The sequence below is a fragment of the Zootoca vivipara genome, chromosome 9 (assembly GCF_963506605.1).
Source record: "Zootoca vivipara chromosome 9, rZooViv1.1, whole genome shotgun sequence".
Taxonomy (NCBI): domain Eukaryota; kingdom Metazoa; phylum Chordata; class Lepidosauria; order Squamata; family Lacertidae; genus Zootoca; species Zootoca vivipara.
In genome coordinates this window covers 47,757,255-47,772,243 of record NC_083284.1, presented here as the reverse complement: position 1 = coordinate 47,772,243, position 14,989 = coordinate 47,757,255, and the positions used below count along the sequence as shown (strand labels likewise).

General features: G+C 48.2%; 1 protein-coding gene across 3 annotated transcripts in view; it reads left to right on the top strand.

Moving 5' to 3' along the window:
- The window catches only part of GPM6A (glycoprotein M6A), a 198,349-nt gene that overhangs the window by 162,510 nt on the left and 20,850 nt on the right, over nt 1-14,989 (top strand). For all 3 annotated transcript variants that reach the window (XM_060278716.1, XM_060278714.1, XM_060278715.1), the window contains one exon: nt 10,591-10,747. In XM_060278716.1, coding sequence (XP_060134699.1) covers nt 10,591-10,747 — 157 coding nt within the window. The remainder of the gene's footprint in view (nt 1-10,590; nt 10,748-14,989) is intronic.

Below are 14,989 nucleotides of genomic sequence, written 5' to 3'. Positions count from 1 at the left end.
GCCTATGTCAACGTCAAGTTTAGGTGGTTCAAAATATGTTTTGTGTCTTTTGGATGATTTCAGCCATTTTTCCTGGGTCATAACACTGAAAGAGAAGGGGGAGGCTGCCAGAGTGATAAAAGAGTGGGTAGCCGAAGTAGAACTGCAGTTCTCCGTCACTGTCCAGTGTTTTCAGAGTGACAGGGCGGGAGAGTTTTTGAGTGCAGAACTACAAGGGTTTTTCCGCAGCAAGGGAATTAGACACAGGAAAACCGCCCCTTTTAGTCCACAGGAAAATGGTTTAGCTGAAAGAAAATTTAGAACGCTGTCTGAACTGGTAGAGGCAACGTTGTTTGATGCAGGATTACCCCAGAAGTTTTGGGGGGAATGTTATAAATTTGTGAATTATTGTTCAAACCGCGCTTTTAATTCAGTTGTGGAAAACACACCCTACTACATGTTGTATGGCAAAGTTCCGAAGGTGCACTATTTCAGAACTTTTGGGTGTGAGGCTTGGGTTCTAATTCCAAAGCAGAAGCGCAGAAAGGGAGGATCAAGATCCAGGAAAATGATCTTCTGTGGTTACGAACCAAACTCAAAGGCTTGGAGGTTTGTACCAGCAGAGGGGGACCAAACCCGCATTCACATTAGCAGGAGTGCTACGTTCTGTGAACAAGAGGGCTGGAGACGCATTCATGCTAACCCCGAAGTTCTTCTTGACTGGTCTTCAGGTTTTGACCAGGAAGAGGAAACTCAGGTAGCTGATGCTGGAGTTCCAGGTGCTGCAGGACCAGATCCAGGTCAGGCAGCTGGTCCAAGTGGTGTAGCTCCTAGGGAAGTGAAGCAAGTAGTCAGAAGCGCACCGACTTCACCCCAGGTCAAGCCTGGGAAGTACAGCAAACGTGGTAGGTCACCCACTTCACCCAAAGCAAGCCCAGAGGGGGCTGCAAAGCGTAGTAGGTCTCTTGACAGTGCTGCTAGTCCGAGAGAGCCACAGTCAGAGACAAGCAGTTCGGATTTAGAGGGGGAAGATGTGGGACCAAGGCGTTCAAAACGCACCACGAAAGGTAAACCACCTGAAAGGTTTTCAGCTGTCAGTGTATGGGCGAACCTAGCAGTGTGTGAGCCTGAAAGCTTTGAAGAGGTGCAACAGTTGTCAGTAGAGGAAGCTGGTAAGTGGAAAGTTGCAATGGAGAAAGAGTTGAACTCCATGCAATCTCTTGGTGTGTATAGCCTAACACAGTTGCCAGAAGGCAAGAAAGCAGTCAGTTGTAGGTGGGTCTACAGGCTGAAACCCACAGTGACTGGAGAGCCTCAGTACAAGGCTAGATTAGTGGCTAGAGGTTTTACTCAGAAGAAAGGAATCCACTACACAGATGTCTTTAGTCCGACTTCGAGATCGGAATCTTTCAGGATGCTTTTAGCAACTGCAGCGCAGAGAGGCCTAGTGGTCAACCACTTTGATGTGGACACCGCTTATTTGAACTCTGACCTCCAGGAGGAGTTGTACATGTTGCCTCCTCCAGGGTTTGAGAGTGACGTGCCAGGTCAGGTGTGGAAGCTGCACAAGTCGATCTACGGTCTGAAGCAATCCGCTAAAAATTGGAATTCATGTCTTGATTCTGTTTTGAAGAGCCTAGGTTTCAGGAAGAGTCTAGCTGACAGTTGTCTGTATCTCAGAGGTGAAGGAGAACAGCAGGAACTGTTGCTTGTCTATGTTGATGACCTGATCTACTTAGCAAAGAGCCAGATGCAAGTGCAGAAGTTTGCAAAGGAGCTAGGCAAGAGGTTCAAACTCAAGAATCTAGGTGCAGTGAATGTTTATCTAGGTGTGCAGATAGACAGAACTGAGGATGGAAGTTTTTTGCTCAGTCAGAAAGGCAAGATTGAACATTTGCTTGAGAAGTTCAGAATGTCTGACTGTAAAGGGGTCAGAACACCCATGGAGACAAACTTTGTGAAAGAGTCACAAGTGAAGGACAAAGTAGCGTTTGAGAGTCCTGAAGTGTTTCAGTCAGCGCTAGGGAGTCTGTTGTATTTGTCACAATGGAGCAGACCAGATATTGCTTTTGCAGTCAATTTGCTCAGTAGAGAAGCATCGAAACCTAGCGTGCATGCTTGGAATGGCATTAAGAGAGTGCTTAGGTATTTGCAGGAGACCAAAGAGTATTGTTTGGAGATGTCAGCGCAAGGTGAGCCACAACTCACTTGTTTTGCAGATGCTGATTGGGCCAATCAGGAGGACAGGAAGTCAGTGACTGGTTTGGTAGTCAAGTTTGGAAATGCCCTGATTGGTTGGCGGTCGCGCAGGCAAAGCCTAATAGCAATGTCTTCCACGGAAGCCGAATTCTGTGCGTTTAGTACCTCTCTTGTTCAATATTTGCCATCTCTTTCTTGCCCATCACAGTGTAGGAGCCTATGACACTTCAGGAGTGTTATTGTTTCCTCTTAACAATTAGAATTTTGTAATGGGTGGCTGGGTAAGGTTGTATGCATTTTCTTTGACAAACCATCTGTTTCCCTGTTTAGAATATGGTATGTTCTCAATCACCATAATGCAGCTTTCATAGGAAACTTTCTAATTTCATGCTGTCTGGTTTTTAATTTTTCAACACCCATTGTCACAGTGGCCGGAGTGGGCTACTTCAGAGTAACGACGCTACGCAGCTCTGCATTTTATTCTTTTATTGGTGCTGCGTATTTACAGTGCTGAAGTCATTGCTATTTACACGGAGTGATGTGGTCAGTCGGTTCCAGAACCTCCGAATAGCTTTTGGCGCGTCTTTCTCCAACACAAAAGCTTTGGCAGACCCATCCTCTTTCCCCTCCTCTTTCTGCGTAATTCCGGAGTTGGGGGGATGGGTCTCCCCCCCCTTATTCGCCCCTTCCTGTCCCACCTGGGACCCTGGCTCCTCTACCTTGCCTGAGCCTCGGACACGACTTCCTGCTTCCCCATTGGAATCGGAACTCTCTCTGCTTTCCCCTGTGCTCGGGGATGGGCTTGAACTCAGGAGGGGAGGGACTTCGCGATATCCCCTGTCCCTCACATCCACCCCCCTCCCAAGCTCTCCTTCACCCCTCCCCAGGTCCCCCCCAGGTGTCGGTGACGACTGGAAGCCTAAGAACTCAGTGCTTTCCGAGCCCGTTGGTGTGAACACCTCCCCCCAGTCCTGCGAGCCCCCCCCTTCCGCCTGGGAGGACGGGAATCCCAAAAAGTCCGTGGCGTCAGAGCTGGTAGGGGTAAAAATGTTCTGCCAATCTGCTCCTTCCTCTGACTGGGTGGATCTCGTTGACACCCATACCTCATCCTCTGGTTCCTCAAACTCCGCTTCCCAGCGCCATGGTGAACTGCTCTCCCGTGCTTCCTCCCCCTCCCCCTCCCTTTCCATGTGCCAGGGCTTGGGTCTATGGGGAAAGAGGGCGTGAAATTCTTCTACCAGGAATTCCTCCTGTATCTGAGTGGCTGGGACCCATTCATTCTGGGACGGTGGAGCATCCTCCCATGCCATGAGGTACTCCAGGCCCCCCACCCCCCTCCTTGAGTCCAGGATGGCCGTGGCCTCATTGAGTTGCTCCCTGCCTTCTCTCTCCCCCCCTCCCTCAGGGGTTTGTTCGCTGCCTCGGAGCCTGCTGCTTTCCCTGTACGGCGACAGCAGCGATCTATGAAACACTGGGTGCACCCTCATGTCCTCTGGCAGTGCCAGCCTGTATGCCACCGGGTTGACCTGTTGTGTGACCGTGAAGGGGCCCAACCTTCTGGGCGCCAGCTTTTTGCACCTCCCTCTGATGGGAAGGCCCTCCGAGGACAACCAAACTTTGTCCCCCACCCTAATGACCTCCCCCGGTCGCCTGTGGCGATCTGCCCCCTTCTTGTACGCTTCCTTGGCTCTCTCCAAGTGTTCTCTAAGCTGCTGGTGCACCGTCTCCAGTTCCTCTGCCCAATCCTCAGCCTGTGGGCCCTCCTCCTCCTCCTCCCCCTCCCTCTCTGGGAAAGATCTGAGGTCGCGCCCGTAATTGGCCTTAAAGGGCGACACCCCTGTGGAGACGTGCACCGCATTGTTGTAGGCAAATTCTGCCAGTGGCAGGCGATCCACCCAGTCCGTTTGCCGCTGGCTGACGTAGCATCTCAGGTACTGCTGCAGAATGGCGTTGACCCTCTCCGCCTGTCCATTGGTCTGCGGGTGTCTAGCCGTCGACAAGCTGACCTCCACCTGCAGGAGGTTCATGAGCCGCCGCCAGAACCTGGAAACAAATTGGCGGCCACGATCCGAAATAACCCTTAAAGGTAATCCATGCAGTCTGAATACGTGATCCACAAACAGTTTGGCTGTCTCCTCTGCAGAGACCGCCCTGGCACACGGTATAAAGTGGCACATTTTGGACATGAGGTCCACCACCACCAACACTGCGGTCTTGCCCCTGGAAGAAGGCAGATCTGTGATGAAGTCCATGGACACCACTTCCCACGGCCTGTGTGGCGTGGCTAAGGGCTCCAGCAATCCCGGTGGCGCTGCTCTGACCACCTTTGCCCGCTGGCAGGTGTCACAGCCCCGTACATAGTCTCTAACATCTTCCCGCACCCCTGGCCACCAGAAGTGTCTCATGACTAGGTGAGCGGTTTTGTCCCTCCCAAAATGACCCGCCGTTGGGTTGTCGTGCATCTGCTTGAGGACCGTACGTCTAAGCTGGGTGGTGGGCAGGTACAGTGCACCCTTGTAGAAAAGCAGCCCCCTGCGTTCTGCAAAGTCTTTTGCCTGCTCCCCCCCCCTCTCAGTTCTCTGAAGATGCGGTCGGCAAATTCATCCGCTGCCGTCAGTGCTGTGAGTTCCGCCTCGCTCACCACTGCTGCTCTGCAGGACCATGCTGACGGGGGGAAAATGTGTCTGGGTGCCGGTGGCGCCTCCTCCTCCATGTACTCTGGCTTGCGGGAGAGGGCATCCGCCCTGACATTCTGCTCTCCCGGGATGTAGTGTATGGAGAAGTTGAAGTTCGAGAAGAACTCTGCCCACCGTATCTGCCGCTGGTTGAGCACCCTGGCAGTTCTCCAGAACTCCAGGTTCTTGTGGTCTGTGCACACCTGGATGGGGTGCTTGGCGCCCACCAGGAAGTGTCTCCAGTGCTGGAACGCAGCGTGGATCGCAAGAAGTTCCCGATCAAACACCGTGTAGTTTCGCTCTGGCTGGGTCAACTTCCTGGAGAAGAAGGCACAGGGTCTCCACTCTCTGTTGGCGTCCAGTTGCAACAAAATGGCGCCCATAGCTTTATCAGAAGCATCTGTCTCCACGCGTAGGGGCGCGTCCTGAACCACGTGGAACAGGTTCTGGTCTGAGGCGAACACCCTCTTGAGGCTTTCGAACGCTGCTTGCGCCTCTGGTGTCCACCTGAACTTCTGCTTGCCTCTCAGGCAGTCAGTGATGGGAGCCGTAACGCGAGAGAAGTTCTTGATGAACTTCCTGTAGAAGTTGGCGAAGCCTAGTAGGCGTTGGGCATCTTTGCGCGTCCTGGGGCTGTGCCAGTCCAGGATGGCCTGCACCTTGTCCTTGTCCATCGCCAGCCCCTTGTCTGACAGCTTGTAGCCCAGGAAGTCCACCTCCTTGGTGTGAAACTTGCACTTCTCCAGCTTCACATACAGGTGGTTCTCCTTCAGGCGCTGCAACACCTCCCTGACATCTTTCACATGCTGCACTGGGTCATCGGAATAGATAAGGATGTCATCCAGGAAGACCAAGCATTTCCTGAAGAGGAGGGACCCCAGGACGTGGTGCATGAAGGCCTGGAAGCATGCTGAGCCCCCTTGCAACCCGAAGGGCATCACCAGATATTCAAAAGAGCCCAGAGGCGTGAACATCGTGGTTTTCCATTCATCGCCTTCCCGGATCCTGATTAAGTTGTACGCCCCCCTCAGGTCTAGCTTGGTGAAAACCTTGCCCCTGCGCGCTGCTGTCAACAGATCGTCCACTCTGGGCATGGGGAAAGCCACTGGCTCTGTCACTGAATTCAGCCGTCTAAAATCCACCACAAGACGGCGCTGTTGCGTGTCTTTCTTGTCCACCCAGAAGACTGGGCTGCCCCCTGCTGCCTTGCTTTCTCTGATGAACCCCCGCTTGAGGTTCTTGTCGATGAAAGCGCGCAGATCCTCCAGTTCCTGGTCTGACATGGCGTACAGCTTGGCTGGGGGTATAGTTGCCCCTGGCACCAGGTTGATCTGGCAGTCAAAAGGCCTGTGTGGGGGTAGGTGGTCGGACTCCGCTTCGCTGAAGACCTCCTGCAGGTCCCAGTACGGCTCGGGTATCGCCTCACCCCCTTTGACGTGCATGGTGGCCACCGTGGCTATCGGAGGCCCCTCCCCTGGTTGGTGCTGCATGCAATGTTCCAGGCAAAAGTCCGATCCAAAAGTGATGCATCTCTGGTGCCAACTGATGGAGGGGTCGTGGCGCGTCAGCCAGCTCATGCCCAAGACGATGGGGGGGTCTGAGATGGTGGTGACGTTGAATGCCAGTGTCTCTGAGTGCCTTCCCACCGTCATTTTCATGGGGGGGGTTTGATGAGTGATGGCCCCTCCCAGCAGCTCTCTGCCGTCAATGGTCGCCACGTGCAGAGGAAAATCCAGCTGCAGAAGCTGGATCTGGTGCTCTTCTGCAAAGTTTCTCGAGAAGAAGTTCGCTGACGCCCCACTGTCAATTAGGGCGAGGACCGTCAGGGGATAGCCATTTGGGAGCGTGAGCGTCACTTCTAGAACCACTCCTGCTCTGGGAGGGGTGGGCTGGCTCTGCTCCTCTCTGTGCGGGTGGGTGGGCTGGGGCTGTTGTCTGCTGACTGTGCCTGGCTGCTGCCCCTTGTCTCCTGCAGCCAGGCTTTCCCGTTTCCCTGCTGTGGTGCTGCGTCAGTGGGGGAGGGCACAACCGTTCCCGCCTTTCCTTGCCACTCCCTGCGATGTGGGCAGTCTCTGACGAGATGCTGGGGGGAGTTGCAGAGAAAGCAATTCCCACCCCTTCCCTCCTTGCGTCTTGGCGCCGCTGGGGTTTGAAAAGCCCGCGCGCGCGCGCTATCAATCTGCATGGGTTCCTGGTCCTGGCTGGCCCCAGGCGTGGCTTGAAAGGGTTGTTGGGGGAGTGGCTTCTCCTGCGACCGTGGGAACCAAGCCCGCTTTGCGCGCGTTGCTTGCTTGTCGCTCCACCGGGATTCCTGTCTCACCCCCACCGCCAGAGCCGCTTTGCTCAGCTGATCCATATTACTGGGCTTTGGACCTCTCGAGAGCTCATCCTTCACCTCCTCATGCAACCCCAAGTAGAACGCCGCTTGCATTGGGGGTGACTCCAGTTCCCACCCCAATCTGTGCACCAGCATGGTGAATTTCGCCCAATACGCGCGAACTGTCATATTTCCTTGGCGTAAATTATGAAGTTCCTCCTTAGTCTGGTCCATATGACTATCGGACGAATACATCGTTTTCAAACCTTCTAGAAATAGTTTGACATTCTTCATGCAAGGATTCTTTGTTGCGATTAACGGTCTTAGCCACTCCCTGGCTGCCCCGGTAAGGTGCTCCACAATAAACGCTACCCTGTGCTCATCATCAGGGAACTCATCGTGGTGCAGCTCAAGAGCATACACAATCTCAGTCTCAAAGCCCTGATATTCCCTCGGGTCTCCATTGAACTTGCTTACTAGGGTCCCGGCTCTCCTTCCTGGCAGCACTTGGACTTGGGGTGCCCCTCCCGCCTTGTTTTTCTCTGCATCCAGCTTGTTTTGGAGGTCTACCGCCACCGCCCTTAATTCCTGCTCTCTTTCCTGTAGCGCTCTCACCTGTTCCGCAAGTTGTAGCCGGTCGTCCTGGACCTTCTTAGTCTCTTCTTTAGCTGCCTTCAATTCCCCCTGCGCCTGCAGCGACAGCTGCTGCAGTTCTTGCTGGGCTTGCTCCGCGATCTGCCGCCATCTCTCCGCCTCTGACACGCTCATCCCGGCAACTCCAAAGTAGCCCAAAAAAGGATTCGGAGGTTGCTGTCACAGTGGCCGGAGTGGGCTACTTCAGAGTAACGACGCTACGCAGCTCTGCATTTTATTCTTTTATTGGTGCTGCGTATTTACAGTGCTGAAGTCATTGCTATTTACACGGAGTGATGTGGTCAGTCGGTTCCAGAACCTCCGAATGGCTTTTGGCGCGTCTTTCTCCAACACAAAAGCTTTGGCAGACCCATCCTCTTTCCCCTCCTCTTTCTGCGTAATTCCGGAGTTGGGGGGATGGGTCTCCCCCCCTTATTCGCCCCTTCCTGTCCCACCTGGGACCCTGGCTCCTCTACCTTGCCTGAGCCTCGGACACGACTTCCTGCTTCCCCATTGGAATCGGAACTCTCTCTGCTTTCCCCTGTGCTCGGGGATGGGCTTGAACTCAGGAGGGGAGGGACTTCGCGATATCCCCTGTCCCTCACACCCATAAAGTACAACAATGTAAGTCTACACCATACAATAGATTCAGGATTCCTTCAGCCTTTAATCCAGCATAGCAAAACTGGAAGTGGCTGAGCACTGATGTGATCATATGCTCCCTCTAAGATTCCCCAGCTGCCTTAAATGTTTAAACTTGAGAAAAGAGAAAGCAGCCCCACATCCCTTTTATTCGTTCCTCTTCTGCAGCCTGATGGAATGGCTGCAGCCAGATGGCAGTGACATCTTCTTCAAACCATGTGATATTACCTGACCTCTTGATTCATATTTGTTGTTGTTTAGTCGTGTCTGACTCTTCGTGACCCCATGGACCATAGCACGCCAGGCACTCCTGTCTTGCACTGCCTCCCACAGTTTGGTCAAACTCATGTTCGTAGCTTCGAGAACACTGTCCAACCATCTCGTCCTCTCCTTGTACCCTCAATCTTTCCCAGCATCAGGGTCTTTTCCAGGGAGTCTTCTCTTCTCACGAGGTGGCCAAAGTATTTGAGCCTCAGCTTCACGATCTGTCCTTCCAGTGAGGATTCATATTTAAGACCATATATATATGAACAAAATTGAGAACAGACTTTTATTGCATCAATTCAGGATTAATGTCGGTTGCGTGAAATTCAGCTTTAATTATAGACGCGTTTCTGGCTTCTTTGGAGTACTGTATACTGTAACATGTATACGAAGCGAAGGATTAGCAGCATGTCCCTGATTGCCATAATGTGAGAGATGTGGGGTGGTATGCATGTACCCTGATTTCCATGCACATATTCACCATGTGTCCCCAGACACACTTCTAGCTGCTGCTAGAATACCCTTCCGAATGAAATGGAGAATATTAATGACACCAAATATTAAAATAATAGATTGATGACAAGGTGTGGGAGTTTGCAGCTATGGCTAAACTTGCACGCATTCTTAAATAGAAAGAAAGCAGGTAGACAAGATACATTTTTGATAATCTGGAAAAACTTCGTTGACTGTAGTAGAAGGTGTGGGATACTGCCATTTTATGAATAATGAATTTACATTCCTTTAATTAGTTAAGATATGATAAAAAAAATCTTTTTGAGGAACCTTTGTCTGCAACCTTCATCTGGGCTATTGATAAATACCTCCTAATAACAATGTAAGCATAATAATAATAATAATAATAATAATAATAATGTATTTATACCCCACCCATCTGTATATACACGTTGCATTGACTTGCAGTTTCCAAATGATTATTTTTTTCAAATTGAGGGTAAAGACTACCAATGAGAGTGGAAAGAGAGATAAATAGGAATTGTGTAACAATTATACTGTATAATCGCTGGTTGGACAGTGTTCTCGAAGCTACGAACATGAGTTTGACCAAACTGCAGGAGGCAGTAGAAGACAGGAGTGCCTGGTGTGCTAGGGTCCATGGGGTCACGAAGAGTCGGACACGACTAAACAACAACAATCGCTAACAGCAAATAATTTATTTGGAAATGGCCTTGGTTGCACAATCCTAACACTTCTGCAAGAACTGATAATCTGCCTTCCCACTCCTCCATGTCACTCTGACTGTGACAACCCTATGCTCAGCTGTGTGAATGTGTCACGTGCATTGTGCCTCTGCTAGGCGTATATATTTTAGCAATGGAAGGTGTTTCCCATCTTGTGAATGTCATTGTGGGCATTGGGAATCCTTTGCTTTTGCAGAGCAGAATTGCATCCATCAGTGTGAAATGCTCAGTTTATTTTCAATGAAAGGAGTCTGTATTTCTTGCCTTAACCCAGGGGTCAGCAACCTTTTTCAGCCATGGGCCAGTCCACCGTCCCTCAGAGCATGTGGTGGGCCGGACTAATTTTTTTGGGGGGGGGGGGAAATGAACGAATTTCTACGCCCCACAAATAACCCAGAGATCCATTTTAAATAAAAGCACACATTCTACTCATGTAAAAACACGCTGATTCCCAGACCACCCAAAGGCCAGATTTAGAAGGCGATTGGGCCGCATCCAGCCCCCCAGGCCTTAGGTTGCCTACCCCTGCCTTAACATATCGCTGTCCCTAAGATTGATGTCAAAATATAGAAACAACGTAGTTATTGTTATTGTATACTGCATGTGGAGAAAAAGGAATCTTTCTTTTTTAAAAAGAATCATCATTAAAACATTAAGTAACACAGATACCTTTTAATTACAGGATTGACATCTTCAAATATGTGATCTACGGGGTAGCAGCTGCCTTCTTTGTCTATGGCATTTTGCTTATGGTGGAAGGATTCTTTACAACTGGTGCCATCAAGGATCTCTATGGGGATTTCAAAATCACCACCTGCGGCAGATGTGTCAGTGCTTGGGTATGTTAATATGACAGCCTTGATTACTCATGCTAATTTCAGTTGCATCAGAGTATTTTAATTAATTTATACTAAGTTAGCAAACTCAGTGGACTAGAAAGTGTGTCTCTAGGTATGTATGTGGAGCAGAAAGCATCATCTTCTTATATTTAAGGATTCCACCCAAAACTCAAGCTTAATATTCTGAAATATGATAAAGGTTTTCCACCAGGAGAGTGATTTACAGCCCAAATTCTCATAGATGTTTTAAAAATCAGAGCTGTAAATGTACTTCAGGAGTTACAGCGTCTTATAGAAGCAATTACTTGTATGTTGTATGATTGTATCAAGACACAATAGGCCCTTTCGGTGGATCAAGGGTGTGCAGAGATGTGCTTCTAAAACTAATTATGGTACATCTGCCTTCGATATGCCCCTTTCTGTGAGATCGGCTTTGGACATTATAAGAAGCCTTCCAGTTTTTGTTCTTCAATGGTGATGTCAGAAGGGGAGCTCCCAAAGGAATGATTCACAGTCTGTCTTGCAGTTGCATTTGACTAAGCATGCACATCTTGAAATGTTCAAAGCCTACCTCCATGGAAAACTGAATCATGCAGAGAGAAAATAAGCTCAGTGCACACTTGAGATTCCCACCACCCCCATTCACTTGTGCTATTATAAAAATAAAATAATTCTAGTTAATAGGAATTCAAAGCGTCAGACTATTAAACTTCATCAGAGGGTACAATGCGGTTAAATAAAAGAAGCTAGAATGAAAGAATAGTTGTACACAGAGAAGTGTTTCTTGTGCTATCTGAGAAAATAAGTATCTCAATCTGTCTAATCCATTTGTGCACACATCTTTCTGTATATGAAAAGAAATGTGGTTATTAAACACAGATGCTAATGCCTAATATTAAACTGACTTTCGTAGGAAGTAAGTTGATATACTCCTCAGTTGCCTTGGTAGGTTTAATGCAGATGAATTTCATAGCTGGGTAACAATTGGTAATCCAAAGTACAGTGGTACCTCGAACGACTCGACAACTGAATTGTTTGACTTACGAATGGGGGTAATGACCGCTTGCTTTAACTGAGCCTTCAGCGAGTCATAATCTTTGGGTTGATAAAGGGTCTTCCCTTGACTCTTCATTTCACTTCAACACTTAGAGGTTATTAATTGGCCTAATATCAATCTTGTTGTGTCTCAGGGAATAAATAGGGAGGCTTACAAAGAGGAAGAGAGATGGTGGGGAGGAAGGAGCAGAGGAGAAGCAGCAGCCAAGCCAGTTCCCTTTGCCAGCTCTGGCTTTTGCTTCCTTCCCCGCTGCCATGCTGTATGACTCACAAAATGGCCTGCCTCAAACTCCCACAGAAAAGGCGGAGGGAAGCTCAATGGTCCACCCTGAGAAAGCCTGCTTAGCCCATCCTCAGGCCCCTCTGGTTGCAGGGGTGGAAAACCCTGGCTTCATCTCTAGCCATTTCCAATCCCATGGCCAGAAGAGGGGCAGTGGGGGCTTCTTTCCCCTGGAAGCAGCTGGGCTGTCTGTGGCTACATCTGTATTCTGATAAGGAGCAGCAGGAGTCGCTGCTCCTGTAGCTTCATCTCCCAAGCACAATAAAATGAGGTGTGCCTGTATAACGTAAATGACCAAGCACAAGTACACAATCACGCCTTGTGGAATCTCCCTATAAAGGGAAGTAACCTAGAATCCAACTGCTGTGTCAAGTTTGTAAGTCACGTTGAAGGCAAAGTCTCTTGAAGGCCAACCTTGACATCACAGTTATTACAGATCTGGTGGATGTATCTAGAACACTATCTAGGCTAGGTTTGGATCTGCTTTAGTTGCTGAGGCCCAGGGACACAGAAAGATGCTTGAAAGCATATGGCCTGTCTGGAATCTGGGATCAGCCAGAGGCACTGGCGATAAAACCATTAAAGAGAGAGGTTCATGATCTGCGGCTCACATGGGGGCCTTCTTGACAATGACACCCTGGTTGTGGAACAACCTCCCCACTGAAGTTTGACTGGTGCCAGCACTTTCCATCTTTTAGTGCCAGCTGAAACCCTTCTTCTTCCTTTGAGTTTTGAGATATTTGTCTGTGCATTATTTATTTTGACAGATGGGTTGTTTGATTGAAATACTAGATTGAATTGTATATGGTGTTTTATGCTTTAGGTTTATATATTGCTACACACCCAGAGGTCATCTCATGAAGGTTGGAATATAAATTTCATAAATTAATAACTATAAAACAAATAAATATTTTTATCAGCACTCCTTCAAGGAGTTCAGGATTCTGCTGTTGTTTATTAGCATACTTTTCACAGTACATAACTCATTGTGATTAGTCCAGGAACAGTTTGCAAAGTAAACACTTTGGATTTCTCTGCTGGTAACTGACCATCTTCTTGTGATTGATGTTTCCAAAATGACAATGACTGTGTAACATTCTCATTCTCGCAGTTGCTTTGCCGTTACTGCTAAGTTATTTATTATATTTTTGCACATATGCTTGCAGAAATTTTTAATCATTAATAAGATTTCAATCTCGCTCTGTAGAATAGCTTTCTATCAGCCACATAAATCTTCCTTTGAGGTATTCACATCAATTTAACATGATAAGCTGGTACCCTTTAGTACTATTTTTGTGGTGCTTAAGGGATATTAACCAACAGTTTGATGAATAGAAGCAGAAATGGCTTGTATTTCAATACTGGATGGTTTTCCTTTTGGATTCAGTACAACAATGAAAAGTAATCATTTTAAGAGAGGTCTTGGACCTGTATTTGAAAACTGCTTGGACAAATTATTCGGAACACCTACTTCTACGATGGAATTAAACTCTTCAGTAACTGTATCTGTTGAGTAATTTTTGATAATATACATAACGTTCCCAGAATGGGAAGGTGCGAAAAGACAGAACAACTATGAACAGGAAATAAAAACAAAGATGGGAATAACTACAAAGATGTATTTGATGCATGGTATTCATATATTACTGTATTTATTTTAAAATATTATGTATGCACCCCAAAATTATGCATGGTGAAAGGTTTAACAACAACAACAACAACAACAACAACAACAACAACAACAACAACAACAACAACAAGCTTTGCACTCGCAGAAGTGTCCTTTGTTCATATGCACTAATATTTTCAATGCCTTCTCTATGCATACTGTAATATCATAAATGTATTGTGGACAAATGCAATGCGCTGCATTTTATAGTAGGGAAATTTGTACTCCACCAAGAATGGCCAGAGAGTTATGCCTGATGCCTTCCTGGGTACATAAAAATACTCAGACTGTGATGAGGTCCTTGCTTCTAAGTTCGAACTTATTAAACATAAAAGAATGCACATGAAGAAAAAAGACTTTACAAATGCTCAGAATGGGAAGCCGGGCCATTCTATGTTCTTTGAAATGTGTTTGTGGGTGATTGGTTTGTTTATGCATTTTGTGTCCTTTATTGTATTTTAATGTTGTGAACAGCCCTGTGCTCTTCAGATAAAGTGCACTATGCAAATCTCAATTATTAGCCAGGCTGTCACACCAGATAGAGGTTGAACAGATAGTTCTAATACCATAGGGTGTGGCTTTGATTCCTAAATTCTGTGAATGGGTTTTTGGGGTTCGGGTATAAAACTGTTCTTCGCATACTTGCTACTTAACATTTAAAACTTTTGGCTCTGCAAAGGGTATGCACAGGTGTACTTAAGTTGTGCAGTAAGCCCCCTGGGGAAGTGCACTCACAAAATTTTGTAAGACATAGAACTTTCTCTTGCAGACCGAGCACAAAGGAAGCTGGTTCTGCGACTTTACAGCAGTGGCTGAGGCTGAAAAGCCCTGATTGTCCGGCTGTTAACAGCTTGGGTCCAAGTTACCTCAAGGACTGCCTAATCCATTAAATCACTGCTTGAGCACTGAGGTCTTTGTGGGACTATCAGTGACACCCATGTCTTGGATACATGGCTCACATCCACTAGGAGCCATGAGTCTAGATCAGGGATCAGCAAACTTTTTCAGCAGGGGGCTGGTCCACTGTCCCTCAGACCTTGTGGGGGGCCGGACTATATTTTGGAAAAAAAATAATGAACGAATTCCTATGCCCCACAAATAACCCAGAGATGCATTTTAAATAAAAGGACACATTCTACTCATGTAAAAACATGCTGATTCCTGGAACGTCCGCAGGCCGGATTGAGAAGGCGAATGGGCTGCATCTGGCCCCCGGGCCTTAGTTTGGGGGGCCCTG